General features: G+C 44.3%; 1 protein-coding gene across 1 annotated transcript; it reads right to left on the bottom strand.

Moving 5' to 3' along the window:
* Positions 1–3,395: 3,395 nt before the first annotated feature.
* sapcd2 (suppressor APC domain containing 2) lies at positions 3,396–17,312 on the bottom strand. The gene is made up of 6 exons (XM_028974768.1): positions 16,558–17,312; positions 10,191–10,324; positions 7,625–7,768; positions 6,903–7,004; positions 6,705–6,821; positions 3,396–6,021 (listed from the first exon to the last, which is right to left on the bottom strand). The coding sequence occupies exons 1-6, from the start codon at positions 17,171–17,173 to the stop codon at positions 5,893–5,895; spliced, it is 1,242 nt and encodes a 413-aa protein (XP_028830601.1). The 5' UTR covers positions 17,174–17,312; the 3' UTR covers positions 3,396–5,892.
* Positions 17,313–17,506: the final 194 nt, after the last annotated feature.

Genomic DNA, 17,506 nt, shown 5'->3' on the forward strand with positions numbered 1-17,506 from the left:
AGAATACTTGATCTAATTAGTCCTATATTTTCCTAGCAGAAAAGGATATTAAGCTATTATGTGACTTTTTTTTTTTTTTCTAAAAGTTTTGTGAAAGCCATTACAAATTATGAAAAAATATCCCTTGGGTGTAATGGGTTAACTAAATAATGTAGAGATCTATTACTGGATGTCCGCTTACAGTTGTTTCCTGTGGGATTTGCCCATTTATATTATATGTCCATTATAGAAGTAAGAATGCATCTTTTGTGTACTCCCTATTATTATTAAAAATAGACCGTCTTTTGGTGTGTGTGTGTGTGTATGTATGCGTATGCATGTGAACATCATTAACTTTTGCTGCTTATGTACATGCAGTTGCCTATACAAACTGCATAGCTGTTGATTGATGTGTTTGTTGAAGAATGGTGTTTTTGTGAATTCTAGAAACACTGCAGTTTGACCAAAATTAATTGTGGATTTACACATTTACATTAAAAATACAAATTGATTTTTATACCATTATTAGGGTTGTACAAAAATGTGTTAATATTTGAATATGGAATGCATTGCCATAAATGTATACAGTAATGTATTCTGATACAATACAGAAAAGTAACCGAATTTGGCATTCTTTAAAAAATAGATATGTAACATCTTTTTTTTTTTAATGCATGTGTAAAACAGCTGCTTTATCATTAATTGGTTTTTTTTTCCTCAATATTTTTCATTTTTCAAATACTTTTTGGCATATCATTACATCCATGAATAAAATATCTGCATTTGTGTGCATGAGGAAGTTTTTTATTCATATATATATAAATTTGGTATAACATGTGTATTTATGCTAATATTTTAAACCAACTGTAAACCAATAAGTATCATGTTACGTCGACGTGATGCTGAATACTTTGCTTTTCTGGTGTAATTGTCGCATAACAATTCTTAAACTCCGGTTGAAAACGACGGACCTGGCAACATCTCGTTTGCAGTTTATGCTGCTGCGCCGTGTGAACAGACGCCCAGCAGGGGGCGCCACATTCTGACAATAACCCCGTATTTGCATTAGCAGACCGGCTCTTCATGGCCCAGAGGTGATCATACCCTGAACCGACTCCCGCCAGGTGGCGCTGGCGCGCTGTCCTTTACAAATTCTAGCTCTTTGGCCCATGACCGACCCAAACAATTTTAAGTCTCTTTCGGAGTCGTCACTGGATTCGTGGACCAGATCTTAGAGACCGAAACGAAGCACTGGGTTCAGAAAGGACTCAGGTTTAGGGTAAAAAATGGGACAAAAAATAGGAAAAAATAGGTGGGTGGTAGTAGCCTAGTGGGTAACACACTCGCCTATGAACCAGAAGACCCGGGTTCAAATCCCACTTACTACCATTGTGTCCCTGAGCAAGACACTTAACCCTAAGTTGCTCCAGGGAGACTGTCCCTGTAAATACTGATTGTAAGTCGCTCTGGATAAGGGCGTCTGATAAATGCCATAAATGTAAATGTAAATGTAAATCTTTATATACTTTAGTATATTGAACGATTTGCTTTTTAAAATCGATTTTTACTGCAGTTTTCTCTGATATTGCTAGACTGAACCCGAATCATGATCCTCGGCTCTGCGGAATCGGGTGACGTCAGGATTTGAAGTCAGCGCCCGTCAGGGGGAACTGAATTTCCCATAACACCAGCAGCCCAGACACCCACACCTGCAAAAACTTGTGAAACTGGTATTCTAAGATGAAATTAGTTTTTGGGGTACTCTCTATGGCCTGAGATCTGTGCCACCAGAAACTGAACTTATATTTAAATATACAGTACAGGCCAAATGTTTGGACACACCTCATTCAATGTGTATACTTTATTTTCATGACCATTTACATTGGTAGATCCTCACTGAAGGCATCAAAACTATAAATGAACACATGTGGAGTTATGTACTTAACAAAAAAAGGTGAAATAACTGAAATGTTTTATATTCTAGTTTCTTAGAAATAGCCGCCCTTTGTTCTGATTACTGCCTTGTACACTCTTGGCATTCTCTTGATGAGCTTCTAGAGGTCGTCACCTGAAATGGTTTTCCAACAGTCTTGAAGGAGTTCCCAGAGGTGTTGGCCCCATTGCCTTCACTCTGCGGTCCAAACCATCTCGATTGGTTTCAGGTTGAGTGACTGTGGAGGCCAGGTCTCAACTTCTTGTTTAGTACATAACTCCACATGTGTTCATTCATAGTTTTGATGCCTTCAGTGAGAATCTACCAACGTAAATGGTCATGAAAATAAAGAAAACACATTGAATGAGAAGGTGTGTACAAACTTTTGGCCTGTACTGTACATCAACAACAACTCTTATCTCTGATCGGCCAAAATTACATTGAGTATGTCTCAATGGACTTGGACAGGCTGTGGAGTTGACACCCCCCAGATTTTCCCCCCAGATATCTCACATCTCACTTTTCATAACTGCCACTGTGCCTGGTTGGATCCACTAAGATCATGAGCATGAATCGACGGCGGCTGTTCTGCAGGATTCACTGCAACACCATTGTTGTGTCATTTTGATGTTCTGTAAATATATCACTTTCTTTTAGAATATTTGCAGCCAGTGATATAAAAAGGTTGTCTTTTGCAGTAGAGGAAGGTGAAGAAATCAGCCTTTGTGTAAATGACCCCAAACCAGAATGCCTTAATGAGGCAACTGTAGTGCTTCAAAGTGCCCACAGGTCGTCACAGGTCCCCGACAAGCAGAATCTCAAGAAGACGTCCTAGAAAGGAGTCCGTAGAGGATTATTTACTCAACCCAGCCAACTCCAAAACCTGACCAGTGGTTTCAGTCAGGTGTCAGTCAGACTCGACTGTCAGGGTCAGTATTAAGACAGATCCTGACCTGGACGACGCCCGTAGAGTCAATCTTTCAGCACTGCAGCCATCGCTCATGTGAACAAGAAGAGCAGTGACCGAGAAGGGGGCCATTTTGACTTTGCTCTCCACCTGCATCAATGAGGCTTGGCCACCCATGACCCTGCTTCCACTTTACTGGACTTCTTACCTCGGACCACTGTAGCCTAGACCAAGTTCAAATGTTGCCCAGGTCCTGACTTTTCCTGCTTTCAGCACATCATCATATTCAAGGAAAAGTGCTGCCAGACTCCACACACACTGGCAAGTGCCAGTCATTCTGTTATGGCTGATCAGAGCATTCACAGGTACCCATCAGCATATATATATATAAAATGCATGCTGATGGCCATGCATGCATGCTGATGGCCACTGATTCTTTCATCAGAAAAGGAACACAGTAAACAGTCATTTAGTGCTGCACGTTTTAATGAAATAAATGCAAAAGCATTTTTGCACAAGAGAAAAGAATGGAAGATATTTGAGAACCAGTTAAGATGGCACACCAACCAAATTTTTTTTTGCTAACACGCGCACACACACATAGAGAGAGAGAGAGAGATGTTCATTTATAAATCATCAAATCACCATGCACTAGGAAGTAAAAAGTTATTTAACTTTTGGTACAAAATAAAAAAAAAAGGCTAAATTGTATAAAGACAGTTCTGTCTGCTTTCACTCACCATGTACAGTATAAGATCCTGTACATTCCTGCAGGTAAAGTGAGGGAAAACGTTTTTGGATCAGTGCATATGTATGAAGTCCTCTGTATGCAGTTTTTAAGAGACTACGTAATCAGTGCTCATTTGCATCAGCAATACAGTCATTTTGGAGAGTCAAAGATAACAGTGCAGGCCTGCAAAAGTGCAGACCACTTTACATCTTGCCACAGAGCATAACAAAAGTGTAAACTATGTCTCGGAGTGTAAAAAAATAGTTTGAAAGAAGAGATGAAAGAGAGTCACCAGGGTCTGTAACAGTGTTAAAATCAGCACTCAAAAAGCTCAAGAGGTCAAGCGAACATTCAGTGCTTTGCTTCAGTGCTTTGTACCATGGGGTGTGCAGGAGTGTGAACTGAACCTGCAGTTGCCCATCAACAGAATTATGCATCATTTGTGCATCTGTGCACTAATGTGTGGGGCAGTGAAGTGCAATGAAAGTGAAACCGAAGAGGTTGTCATTGTGAAACACAGCACAGCACATCTTTAATCAAAAGATCCACACACACTGCTCCCTGGGCGCCTTTCATGGCTGCTCACTGCTCAATAAGGGTGATGGGTTAAATGCAGGGGACACATTTTGTTGAATGTGCTGTGCTTCACAATGACAATTACTTTCACTTTCACTTTAGTGGTTAATTCGCATGCAGAACCAGTGCTACGTATCCAGAGACTTTAAAGAGGCTTGCATTTGTTGAGGTTAATGATGCAAAATAAGTGTTTTAAAGACAGAAATGCAATGCATTTCAAGACAGAAAGCGTAGAGATAAAGTATTGGGCATGTGTGTCCAACAGGACGTGCCAGCAGCAAGGGTTTAGGATTGTTAAAATGGGTTAACAAACATTCATCGTTTCTGAAGCCAAAGCACAAGACAAGGATCAGTTCCTCGGTGGGTATCATATGAGAGAAGGTATTATTCATCCCGTTAAGGACAAATTATGACATGCATTATTAGACCATGCTCTCTTCCAATTCAAATTAAGTCTAAGTGTAAACTGTTAATATTCCATAATCTGAAAATCCACCAGAATTGCGGTTCAGCAACCTGTCCCTGGCTGTCTTTACACACTTCCCAATTCCTCAGACCTTCCAGTCGCCTCCACCTCCCTCCTTTCCACTTCTGACCATGAACTTGGATTGTATTTAAACATGTTTATTTTATGCACTTATCTTGTAGGCTACATTTGAGTAGTGCGTAATGTTTGAGCATGTTGCGTAAGCTACACCCACATTTACCTCACTCTACACTTCAGCTTTACTTTTTCACAACCCCTCCGCCACACACACATCCTGCTCTTGTTGAACACAGGTAAACACAGGCACCAAGCTGAGCTCGTCTAGTCACACCTCCATAAAGAACCTCCAATGGACATTTCTGGCAAATAGCTAGCGTGTGTTTCGACACTGAGACACTTTCATTAAACTTCTGCACATCCATATTCTCTCTAATATCCTATAATGGACTTTTACTCAAAGTCATAGAGCCCATGGGACCACCGCTGCAACTTGTTTTGGTGGGATAGTGCAGCACAAACCTATACTGACTAACCAAATACCAGCTGAGAGGGACAGAGGTCAGATGAAGGTTATGAGTACAGTCGTGGAACAGAAGACATGATGGGTATGTCTCAATTTACTGGACTGCATATGATTAACTACAGTTTCACCATTGGTAACTTTTGCATCATAAACAGCAGACCCTCTACCAGAGCACATTATGTACCATAATGAATTAATACGTTTCTTATTTATTTTGGATTTTTCAGTCTGAAAATGTGTGCACTATAAACAATGAAATTGGCCAAAGAAATATTCATTGCATGAATAATTTTTGCCCCAGGCACTAGAAGGATGCATAGAATGGCTACATTTGAAGGTGCTTTGTAATCAGGACAGCCACGTCAGGTCACTTAAGAGGCTTCTGGTCTTCAAATGTGGTCTCACAAGGATGCAGCCCCTGAATTGTGTTACTTCCCACGACTGTGCAAACCTCCTGCTGATGTCCATCACAGTTGCTCCACTGACATCTAAATTTTTCTCAAGTTTGCAAACACTTGGGAACTGATCACCATCAATTTACTGGTTTAATTTAGTGGAATCTGGGTCTGGTGTGAGTGGTCATGCACTTGCTACTTCAGGGTCATCGCCAGGTAAAAAAAAAAAGTGTCCAATTTCAGTTGACCCCATGACCACAGCGTTTCTGTTCATGGCCCAGGTGGGGTGGTCAAATGACGTTTATGACACAGCATAAGTCAAGGAGGTTCTCCAGACGCCTAAGCGTCCACTGCTGGTGAGCTTAGATGAAAGTGGAGTCCAGAGCGCTGCTGTCGTGAGCACTTCTGGCCCGTGCGTCGAACAGCTGCTTGATCAGGGCTGACTTCTCCTGCTCCAGCTGAGTGATGCGCTCACTCCTATCAGTCACCTCCTGCGGGTGGGGAGGTGAAAGGGGATGCGTCAGAGGGCCCTGCTGCATCTATAACCAGTGCTGTGCCAGTTCACACTGAAAAACAATAACTAGTTTCCAAGTTTACATTCAGAAAAAAATGAATGAATTCACTTTCATTTGCACTCTATCCCACTTGTTTGTTCATAAAACTGATTTAAATGCACTGTTTTAGATATGTCTGTCCAAGTGCAGGCATGTGCAGCACAGAGTGGGAAAGCAGAAAGCACCATAATGCATGCAGTAAAACTCAAAAGATAATATCGGCATGCACTTTTACGCATGTTAATATTCAGAATTTGTAAAATTATTAGTTCAGCTCAGTAATCACAAAAAAACCCACTCAGTGAATGCTGTTCTTTATATATATATATATATATATATATATATATATATATATATATATATATGTGTGTGTGTGTGTGTGTGTGTGTGTGTGTGTGTGTGCGTGCGTGCGTGGTGAGAATACGTTACTGATATATAATAACTTATATTATAATAACTAAGGCTTTGCACAGACCTCAGCAGCAAAACTAATCATTTAATTTGTTGTTGTTTAGGAGATACAGTCACAGTGGCCCTAAACTTGTTTGCACATATTGTGGTTGTTCAGATCTCCACAGCTGGTTATCAGCTTCTTGTAATGGAGACAAATCAAGTGGCACCTGAGTGAGCAGCCGGTTCTGGTCCTTCAGCCTCTGAATGGCCTGCGAGGGAGCCGGAACAGACGACTGGGAACCGGTAGAAACGGTAGAGGCCTGGGTACCAGGGGAAGGGAAGGGCTGATGAGGGAGAAGACAAAAGCAGCCTGTGTTATGTTCAGCCCTCCATTCCCTGCTGTACATATGTATATAGAAACTGACCATTCCAGCGCAGGATATGAGGTCATTAAGGCAGTGGTTGACTTCCTGGAGTTTGGGGAGGAGGACATTCAGACGACTTTCGCTGGATTCTGATGAAAAATCCTAATGAAAATATTTTGTTTGTCAGATTATAACTTCAGAATTTCAGAACTGAAAAGTCACTTTTTAGTGTTTCAACACATCTAGAGTTTTTTCTCCTATTAATCCTCAGTCAGCTTTGACACAAAATGGACGCAAAGCGAGCAGGGTCTAACAACTGGATTTGTGTAAACAGCCAACATAAGATGGATGGAATGAAAAGGAACTAGAAGTTCCTAGAACTAGAGCAACCTCAAGTACAAATGGTTTCAACCGGCTCCAGGCCAAATCACATCGTAGAAATGTATCCTAAAACCATATCACCAGGCCAGTAGACATTGACTGAGATGAAAACTAACGATGGACATCCATAAAAGGAAGATGCACAGATTGACTGGCACTTCGTCATTCATCATTCCAGCCAACCCCCTCCTGTTTAATTGTAACTTTGCTGCTCAAGACATGGGGTGTCTGGATGGGTCCCCAAAAAGTTGAGAGTTGTTATGTAACGGAGTCAACATGTAACCGTGTGCACTCTGCTCGGACTCTAAAAAGTACACGTGACCTCATGTACACCTCATTGCAAATACAAGATCACGCTGGAGGCTCCTCCATCGCTTTCACCCTTCTCCATTCCCACATACCGTGCAGTTGCTTTGTCCGACTTGTCTCTGCCTCTCAGAAACGTTGTGGATCTGGGTCTGGTACCATTCACGGGCACGCTCCACCACATCCAGGCCTGCCAACAGTGAATCCTTCTCTTGCTCCAGCTCCTTCATCTGCTTCAGCTGCCAAAGACAAAACACAAAACAGCCAATGAATTTCAGCAGCATCATCTAGATAGTATGAAGTGTTTTACTGAGAGATGGCAGTTCATGGGTTCTTGACACACTATAATATTAATCAGGGGGGAAAAGTTATCATTATTTTCAAGGTGACGAGAATCACATCATAAAACATATGCAAAACTACAAATTCCAGCAATATTCCTTTGAACTGTTCATTTAAATGGTTTATTAAATTTGAACATAAATAGGTAAGCATGGATGATTATGTTTCAGCTGGCAACACAATTTTAAACCCAACAAATGTTGTCAGTAGCTGGTTATACCATCAGTGAATTTCTTCTTCCCTGGTGGCATGGGAATATTCTGTGAACATTCAATCCTCTAATGAGTCTAATTTGTATCCAAGTTCTTCCTAAATATTATATATCCCTGAATCTGGTAATATTCGTAACAGCACTGTTTTATTTGTCCACTGCTGATCTGTCCATTTCGTAACAGCGGTATGATCCATGCTCAGAGCGACGCTCTGTTCCTGCTGCGTTTTCACTTCTCGCTGAACTGCATGAGCTCACTGAGCCGTGGGGGCCGAACCTGTGCCCTCCTGTCTCCCGTCCCAGTGCATACTAAACACATTTTCCTTTCAGCCGCTGCTCGCTTCAATGGCAGTTGTAAAAAGGGCGGAGGAGAAACGAAAGTGAAAAACGTAGACAGAGAGAGACAGGGTGACACTGAGAGAAAGAGAGAGAGGCAGAACTGAACGAGCTGTAGAGTGGACCGGGGGGGCGGGGGGTGGGGGGTGGTCCTTTGTGTGTGGAATGAAGTGTGACCCGGTGTCAACCGGCCTGTTTGTGTGGTGGGCCACCGAGAGGGTAAATCCTCTTTCTAAAGAGAGGAGTGGGGGGCAGAACTTTGTGAGAAATACAGAGCTCAGCCGCACAGCAGAGGTGGGAACTGGCAGCGCCAAAGTCAGATTTTTGATCATTTAAACAGCACGCTCAGGGTGACCAGGCGCGGCAGCGACTTAAACTTAGCACGAGTCCAAAAATCCTGCAGGGTTTTTCAGACAGGGCATGACAGCTTGACATCAGGCAGGCAAAAACGTCTTTCAAGCCAGACTAGAGCATGTTATACACCCTAGAAAATATTTTACTAAAACACTGTGATTGCACTATTTCTTAGATAATATTGCGCTACACCTACTAGGTGCTACTTATGTACTAGGGCAAAGAGCACTTTAATGTTGAAATAAGTGATCATTACACAAATCTAGATTTCTAATGATATCGACCTGTTTAAATATGAGTGCACTAGTGAATATGGGAAATTATTTTTCACAGGTTAATTCTAATCTGTCTGTAAATTCTGGTAACCTATTCATATATGCTCTATTCATTACAGGCAAATTTTTATGTTACATTTTGTATGTAAAAGGTTTTGACTGATAAGAAGATTCACAATATAGAAATATCCTGAGAGGTCTCTTCATTTCTATAATCAATACTTAGGGAAAGGGTTGATAGTTTACCTTTTTGAATTAATAATAAAAAAAAAATGTTCATGATATCTAAGAATGTATATCTGTAGTCTATAACTCTCAAAACAGACAAAACTATATATAAATGCTAGTGTACTGTAATACGCAGGCCAGCCACTGCAAAGCCGCACATTAACCAGCAACACGAGAGCAGCAGGGTCGTCCTCACCGACTGACTAACGAAACACACCCACAATACTTACGTACTGCTCTTCAGTGGCATGCAAGATCCCACTCACCCACAGGAAGAAGTGCAGAGCCTTGGTGCTGTACAGACTGGAGCTCAGAGGGATGAAGACGGTGGTGTAGGCCGCCCACACCGTTGTCCAGGCTGGGCTGGACGGGCCGAGCGAGTCCCTTGCTTCCAGGCCCCTGGGCCCAACCCGGCTCATAACCATGAGGACGGGGCGGCCAGGGAAGGGGGAAGGGGGGCAGGGTGGGGGTCACAAAGCCCTGCTATATTACTCACAGAGACGTCCGAAAGAGAGAGGCAGAGAGGGAGAAACCGGAGCAGAAGGAGAGAGTGGGGGAACAGAGTGAGCCTGGGAAAGGAGGAGGGTCAGGAGAGGAGAGAGAGAGAAAGCGAGCGAGAGAATGGGAGAGATAGGGGGGCGCAATGGGTAAGGGGTGGGCCATACAGAGGGAGGGAAGCTGGGTGGGGGAACGGTGAAAACTGACCATACGGAGCGCAGAGCCACACCCAACCTGAACAGCTGGTGGCGTTCATACGGACCACCCAAAACATGGCCATAATGGAAGAGCAGCTGATCCCATTCACTGTCCAAACCGCAAAATGGCCTTCTAATGAGGATGATTTTTTGGAATGTCCTGCATGTTCTGTGTGTTTGTGTGTGTGTAGACAGCAGGAGAGTCTGTATTCATTCTTACCACCCCATAATCAACCCCATTCGTGATGGTGTGTCGTCTATGCTCGTCTCTGCTCCGCCCATGGCGTCTGGACCCACTGAAGCCTGTAGTCGTCTCACTCTGGGAGCGAGGAAGGCCAGCTGTCTCTACAGCGCCTGTAACACAGAGCTAAAATCAATAATAATAATAAAAAAGTTGAACATTAATTCAAGTTGTAGTGACATACGAGCATGTCAGCTTGGAGTCATAAATACACAGCTAACCCAACAATGTTTACACCTTCTTACCTTCTACAGTCCCTCATTCATGTTCATTCATATGTTTTTATTAAACACAGGTGTGTGTATGTGTGTGTGTGTGTGTGTACAAATAATATAAATATAAATAATGGAATCTAAAGCAGATTTTTTGTGGGGTTTTCCCTTGTGTGCAGAAGGGTCAAGAGTGGGGGGTGTGAACTGTAGGGCTTGTATGTGATTTTGGGCTATATAAGAAATAAATGTTGTTGTTGTTATCTCTTAAAGAAAATCACTATAATATGAGAGTAAGATCACAGCCTCCCTAGTATTTAATTTTTTTGGTCTATGACAGGGGCTTACACCCTGTGATGCAGTAAACCTGACTAACAGGGAATGGATTCAAAAGGCTGAGTGAAAAGACCAACTGAACCCACAGCCTACAGATTTTGGTAGAGGTTTTATAAAACATACTTACAATAATAAGAGTTACAATAATAGTTGCGGGCTGTCTGTGATCTATCCAAACGGCTCTACTCTTAACTATTCTAGTTAAATTGTTTGAAGAGGTGGAAGGTGACAAATTATTATATTGGCAGAACCCAATGGTGCAAACCCAGTGAAAATAAGGATGTGGCAGAATGGCTGGCCATAAAGTTCTTATATTTTAAACAAGCTAGTTTTTGCTTTAACTTTAGAACATTTTAGATGAGTAATTTTACTTGAATTTTTAATTAGTTTGTCCACCTCTGATTGTGTTAGTGTTGACCAGATCATCCAGCACCCTCGTCATCTGAGACCCAATGACCTCAAAACTGACCTTACTTACTGATTCCTTACTGATTAAAGATGTTAAGTTAAATGTATGAGAGAGGTGTGTCCATCACGCTAAAACTCCCTTCCACCACACGGGGGAGCTGCACACTGCACTGCCCACTTGAGATTCATGTACCTTCTATCAATGTGCAATAATGAATAATGCAAAAGAAATCAATTATTTTATAGAATTTATAGAATTACACATGATAATTAATCTTCCCTGACCCTTAAGAAATCAGTCTAGAAATTCTGGAAATATTTGACAAACAGAACATTCCACAGTGTGATCCCTGCTCTTCTGTTAATTATTTATGCCTATAAAAGGCAGTATGTTCAAGGTCGCAAGTCAGGGGAAAATATTTCAGATATGCAGACGCCCGGCGTTATCTCTGGTGGTGTCAAACTCAGGCCTGCAGCCGCATACCGAAAGTAAACGTTAGGTGTGTTATTATCAGTGCAAGAAACAGGAGGTGGGGGAGGCAGCAAGAGTTTAAGAGGGAAAGCGGGAATCATGTCCAGAGAGAAATTCACTCCTCAAAGTGAACATCTGGAGACCATTCCGTGCTGTGGAGCAGGTCACATTACATACAGTCCCCCCTCCATTCCAACACAAAAATGTAAAGTACAAGAAAAATTTACGAAAAGGCCTGCTAGACTACATATATACAGTACAGGCCAAAAGTTTGGACACACCTTCTAATTCAATGTATTTTCTTTATTTTCATGACCATTTACGTTGGTAGATTCTCACTGAAGGCATCAAAACTATGAATGAACACATGTGGAGTTATGTACTTAACAAAAAGTGGAGACCTGGCCTCCACAGTCACCGGACCTGAACCCAATCCAGATGGTTTGGGGTGAGCTGGACTGCAGAGTGAAGGCAAAGCGGCCAACAAGTGCTAAACACCTCTGGGAACTCCTTCAAGACTGTTGGAGAACCATCTCAGGTGACAACCTCTTGAAGCTCATCGAGAGAATGCCAAGAGTGTACAAAGCAGTAACCAGAGCAAAGGGTGGCTATTTCGAAGAAACTAGAATATAAAACATGTTTTCAGTTATTTCACCTTTATTTGTTAAGTACATAACTCCACATGTGTTCATTCATAGTTTTGATGCCCTCAGTGAGAATCTACCAACGTAAATGGTCATGAAAATAAAGAAAACACATTGAATGATTTGAATGAGAAGGTGTGTCCAAACTTTTGGCCTGTGCTGTACATTATAAGGGTTCAGAAGAGAATGTAATACATTTCGCTCTGACTGAGGCCAGAAGAGGTACAGAAAAAGTTCCTAATATCAGGCATGTAATAACAACTGATTACCACATCTAATTCAAATAAACAACAATGGTTATCATAATAAGTAAAAAAATAAACCCAGCCACCGGGGACGCATGTCACCGCCTATTTCTTGGTGCCGGTCCCAAGCCTGGGGTAAATGGGGACCGCTGTGGTGGAAAGGGCATTCGGTGGAAAACTTTTGACTAGAACTGGTCTAGTAATGGAAATAATGGTCTCTTGATAATAAAGGACACATGCCCGATCATCTAACATCTGCCTAATGTTATGGCACATGCACAGACTTCCTATGAACTCTCAAGGAGACCTGTGCTATCTGGCACCAAGACGTCAGCAGATGATCCTTTAAGTCTTGTAAGTTGCTAGCTCAATGGCTCATTACTTGTTTTCCTAGACCATGCAAACAGAAGCTCGATCAGATTGAGGCTGGGAGAATTTGGAGCCCAAGGCAACATCTTGAACTCTTTTATCATGCTGAACAAACCTGAACATTCTGCTATATGTACTCATGACCAAAAATGAATGTTTAAAAAAAAGTGACCATGACTCCCCAAGCTTGTCAATGAGACCGGTTGACCTTCCTTGGTACTGACTCCTGCATATCAGGAACCCGCCACGAATCTTGCGGTTTCAGTGATTCTCTGACAAACTCCAGCCAAAGAATCACAATTTGTCCCTTATACGCAGTCACATGCCAACATGTCTCCTGCTACCACACAATTCAAATGCAAGAAATAAATATTCAGTGTATCCCTCGAGACCGGTAGTCACCAGTCAGTGGGATTAATGTCAACTCTGATCTCTCATTATTACCCATCACCTCAGATTACAGCAACCCAGGGGCAGCGACGTATCGGTGTTGAATGGGACCCGCAGCACCACTTTGCACTCTTTCGTAACTGTGCCCACGCCCACCGGTCCAACAGGATCAGCAGAGCTTCCTCAGCAGTGACGGCACCGAACGATTCCCAGCGGAATTGGGGGGTCTGCACCAGGCCGGTGAGACTGCTGTCTGTGGCAATTCACCAGGCCCACTGCTGACCTCGCACAAGCTCATTCATGGCAGATCACAAGCGAAAATCAGCGAACTTTCAGACAACCTAAATGGAGCCGGCAGCCAGGTGATCTCCACGAAAAAAAAAAATCATCAAGGCTTTCTGGTGGTACATTTTGCTCAAGTTCAAAATTCCCATTTAACCTAATTCTTTCATAACAATAAAAAAAAAAACAGACTAAAGGAGAAAGCTGCAACTCTGGGTCGTACCAGGTGAGCTCACCAAGGCTGCTGGATAATCTGCCATGAATGGCAAGCCACAGCAGGCCCTGCTCCCCGACCTTTTCAGCTCCTCACACCTAAAACAAACACACCACGGGGATCAAAGTATGAAGAGAGGGACGGAGAAGCAGACAAGACAGCAAGACAAGCTCAGAAAGACTCTATTAATATCCCTACTTGGAAAGTCTAAAGCGCACGTAATGAACTTACCAGACTCACCTTCTGACCATATTCTAAAAACCAAAACCCCAAAACAAGAGAACAAAGGACAAAGCGTCAAAGAATAAACACATATGAAATATGTCAGTATTACACAATAGGGGTGAAACGATTGTCTTAATTGCCAACAAAAATCGATAACAAAAATCGTCGCTGATAAAAAAAAATAACATTCATTGATGGGTAGAAGAACTGCGGCCACAAATCGGGCATCATCACATATTAGATGCTTTAAATTAGATGCTGGGATATATATAAATATATATGTGTGTGTGTGTGTGTGTGTGTGTATACTCCCAGAGAAAGTCATACAAATGTTCAAATTCTGAAGCCAATCCACGTCTTTCATGCATTTAGATCAAATCTGGTGATCTGACCTGAAATTCTGAGACAATTGCCCCATAATTCACTTGAGAGTGTTGTTATAATATAATAACATTTTTGGCACATTACTCCTCATAATTTGATATATGGTTAGAAGGTAAGCAGAAGAAGGTTGCCGGTTCGAATCCCGAGCCGCCAAGGTGTCACTGAGCTAAGCTCCGTCCCCACACACTGCTACCCGGGCGCCCGTCCTGGCTGCCCACTGCCCACCAAGGGCAATGGGTTAAAAGCAGAGGACACATTTCTTTGTGTGCACCGCGTGCTGTGCTGTGGTGAATCACATGCGACAACTAATCACTTTCACTATTGGAAAGCGCTTTTGCATTTATAATGTAGATTGCAGAAATACTCTATTATTCAGTTTTTCTATTATTAAAAAAATCTGTACAGCTAAACTTTAGGTTTGGACCATGCAATTTAAAATGAACTACAAAACCCAACACGATTAACAGACAAATCTAGGTTATCACGGTCCTTTCATTATACCTCATTTTCAGTTATTACTGTTTTTAAAGACATAAAACAGACATCATTTAAAGAGAGACATAATCTCTCTGGGTCTTCCACACACCTGCCTAAACCTGCGACCCGCAACTAAGCTGCACAACACCGCGCAGCGAAGCGATGGCCTGCGGCCATCTCGGACTTTCCCCAAAACCACTCGGGGCAAGGGTTTCCCACGTGGCGCTGGACCGTGCTCTTGCCACAGCCGTAATCCGCTCGGGCCCAGCCGAGATGTGGGTGGGGGTTACATCACCACACCGAGCCAGCCTCGCGCCTGTGATGTAAGCGCCACGGCCTGCCGTGTCGCCGAGAAGGGCGCGTCACACTTATAGCTCCAGACAGTCAAGCGGGGGTGTGAGCGGACAGTGGATCGGGGAGGCCGCGAGGCTAATTTGCTCACGTGGACACTGTGAACACCGTCCGGTCTAATGAGCCGCCCAATCGCGTTGGACGGAAGAATTAAGCCCCCATCATCCCGATGAGTTGAGGCCGCGGTCCCGTTAACCGCCCTCAGGACATGATCTATCGCACTGGCCCCAAGAGTACAGCATTATCCTCAGTTTCCACTCCTTAGGCCCAACGAAGCCAAAAGCCTTTAAAATGAGGTCACAGTGTGGAAATTCATCCTCGCGGCCCGGTTCCTTTTTCATCTCCGGGTGCCGACGGGTTCTAGGAACGTAACGGTGGATCGCACACGTTGGCATTCCTCTGGTCTGCGGCGCAGGGCAGTCAATAAAGCCCCTGAATAAGAACGCAATGCCTTAATTGGTCCGTCAATCTTGCGCCTCAATCGGTGTTCGGTTTTTCCTTTAGAAACGATTCCTTATAAGACCAACCTGGCCGCTTTTCAGGTCGGTAGGTTAAAAAAAACCCGAGCCGGGTTTTATCAGCTTATCAGAGTTCAAACAGTTTGTTTGAAACTGTGCTGCAGATGTTTGCCGGGTTATCAGCTGACAACGCCGCATTGCTTTTTCCATATGGCAACCAGTCCTAACGACACAATCAGCCTGTGTGTGTGTGTGTGTGTGTGTGTGTGTGTGTCTGTGTGCTCTTTGATTCAGACAGTGGGTTTTGCCTACTGAGGCTGATCTGATCCTTTAATATCCCGCTTGATCCTATTAACCAGGATAGCTGTGCGTGTTTCAGCGATGGACGCGGACGTACTCACGGACGCGCTCGTAACAACACACCGTTACACACACAGCTCAGGACAGCAAAAAGGACAACAAACCGAGCCAGGAAGCATCACTCTCACCGTTCCTGAAGGTCCGAGTAATAACCAGTTATTACACCCGAAAGGGCTGCATTTCATGCATGTCACTTTTCACTGGGTTTAGTTGGATGGCGGTGCACCACGGTGGGCCTGAACGTGTTTATTCCACGTTTGTCCTTTATATTTACCACGTGACAGGAGAAATGGTGGTAGTAGCCTAGTGGGTAAGACACTCGCCTGTGAACCAGAAGACCCGGGTTCAAATCCCACTTACTACCATTGTGTCCCTGAGCAAGACACTTAACCCTAAGTTGCTCCAGGGGGACTGTCCCTGTAACTACTGATTGTAAGTCGCTCTGGATAAGGGCGTCTGATAAATGCTGTAAATGTAAATAGGGGCCACCGATTTTTCTCAGATCAAGACCCCCCCACTTACTCTGCTTGTGAAGCTGAGGGGACTCCAGGCCCAGGGACTCGACGGAGCGCTGATGCTGCGGCTGCCCCTTCTTCCCGACTCGCACCGCGTCCGTCCGATACGCCACGGGAATCCGCTCCAGGCTCCTGCCGGTCCTCGCGTACCCGTGGGGGCCGTGGCGGGGCGCGCAGGCGGGGTGGTGCGCGGAGGACTCGGCGTGCTTGGCGTCGTGGAGCCGGGCTCGGTTGTGGTGGATGTTGGCCACGTTGCTGGGACCCAGCGGGCGAACTTTGCCCTCGCAGCCGCGGGACCCGGGCTGGTGCGCCGGAGCCTGGGGGTTGAGCATCGAGTACCGCAGCCCCGCCACGAAGCGCTCGAAAGTCAGGCACCCGTGCGGCGGCGTGACGCGCCTCAGGCTGTCCAGCACGCCGCCCGGCAGGCCCCGCGTCTCCGCGCCGCGCCAGTGGCTCTCGATCTCCGAGACGTGGACGTAGCCGCGCCGGCCGTCGTCCAGGATGTCGAACAGCGTCCGCAGGCTGTGCAGGAACGCCTTCGGCAGGCCCTCCGTGGTGAGGTCCGCCTCGCCCGCCTGCATGCCGCCGTGTGCCGGGCTGCGCGATTTGCAGTTCAAAGCCATGAAGTCGTCCGGGGTTCCGAAGTGGCGACCACTTCCATCCACTCAAACCCGGTGCAAGTTCCACACATTCGCGAAAAAAAGGTTGTTAAAGTCGTTGTCTAAAACCAATTAAAAAAAAAAAAAGCCCAGAAGCTCCGCTGTTTATATTGCGGCGACTCTCCTCCCCGGGACGATGGAAGGAAAGTCACTTTTTTCAAGAGGACCGCCCTTCAAACGTCTGCCCGGCTCGGCCAGGCCGCCCTGTGATTGGCGGAGAGGCCGGCCGCCCTCTGCTGATTGGCTGAGCTTTCGGCGAAAGCGAAGTTTGAGTTTTCTTTTTTTTTTTTTTTTTAA

This window comes from Denticeps clupeoides, chromosome 3, assembly GCF_900700375.1.
Source record: "Denticeps clupeoides chromosome 3, fDenClu1.1, whole genome shotgun sequence".
Taxonomy (NCBI): Eukaryota; Metazoa; Chordata; class Actinopteri; order Clupeiformes; family Denticipitidae; genus Denticeps; species Denticeps clupeoides.

Excerpts from the sequence above, each read along its gene's own strand:
- sapcd2 (XM_028974768.1), bottom strand. The coding sequence starts at position 17,173 with ATGGCTTTGAACTGCAAATCGCGCAGCCCGGCACACGGCGGCATGCAG. Across the intron at positions 10,325-16,557 it reads CCCTCAGCTTCACAAGCAGA|GCGCTGTAGAGACAGCTGGC; the intron begins GTAAGTGGGGGG and ends TCTGTGTTACAG. Across the intron at positions 6,022-6,704 it reads AGAACCGGCTGCTCACTCAG|GAGGTGACTGATAGGAGTGA; the intron begins GTGCCACTTGAT and ends CCCCACCCGCAG.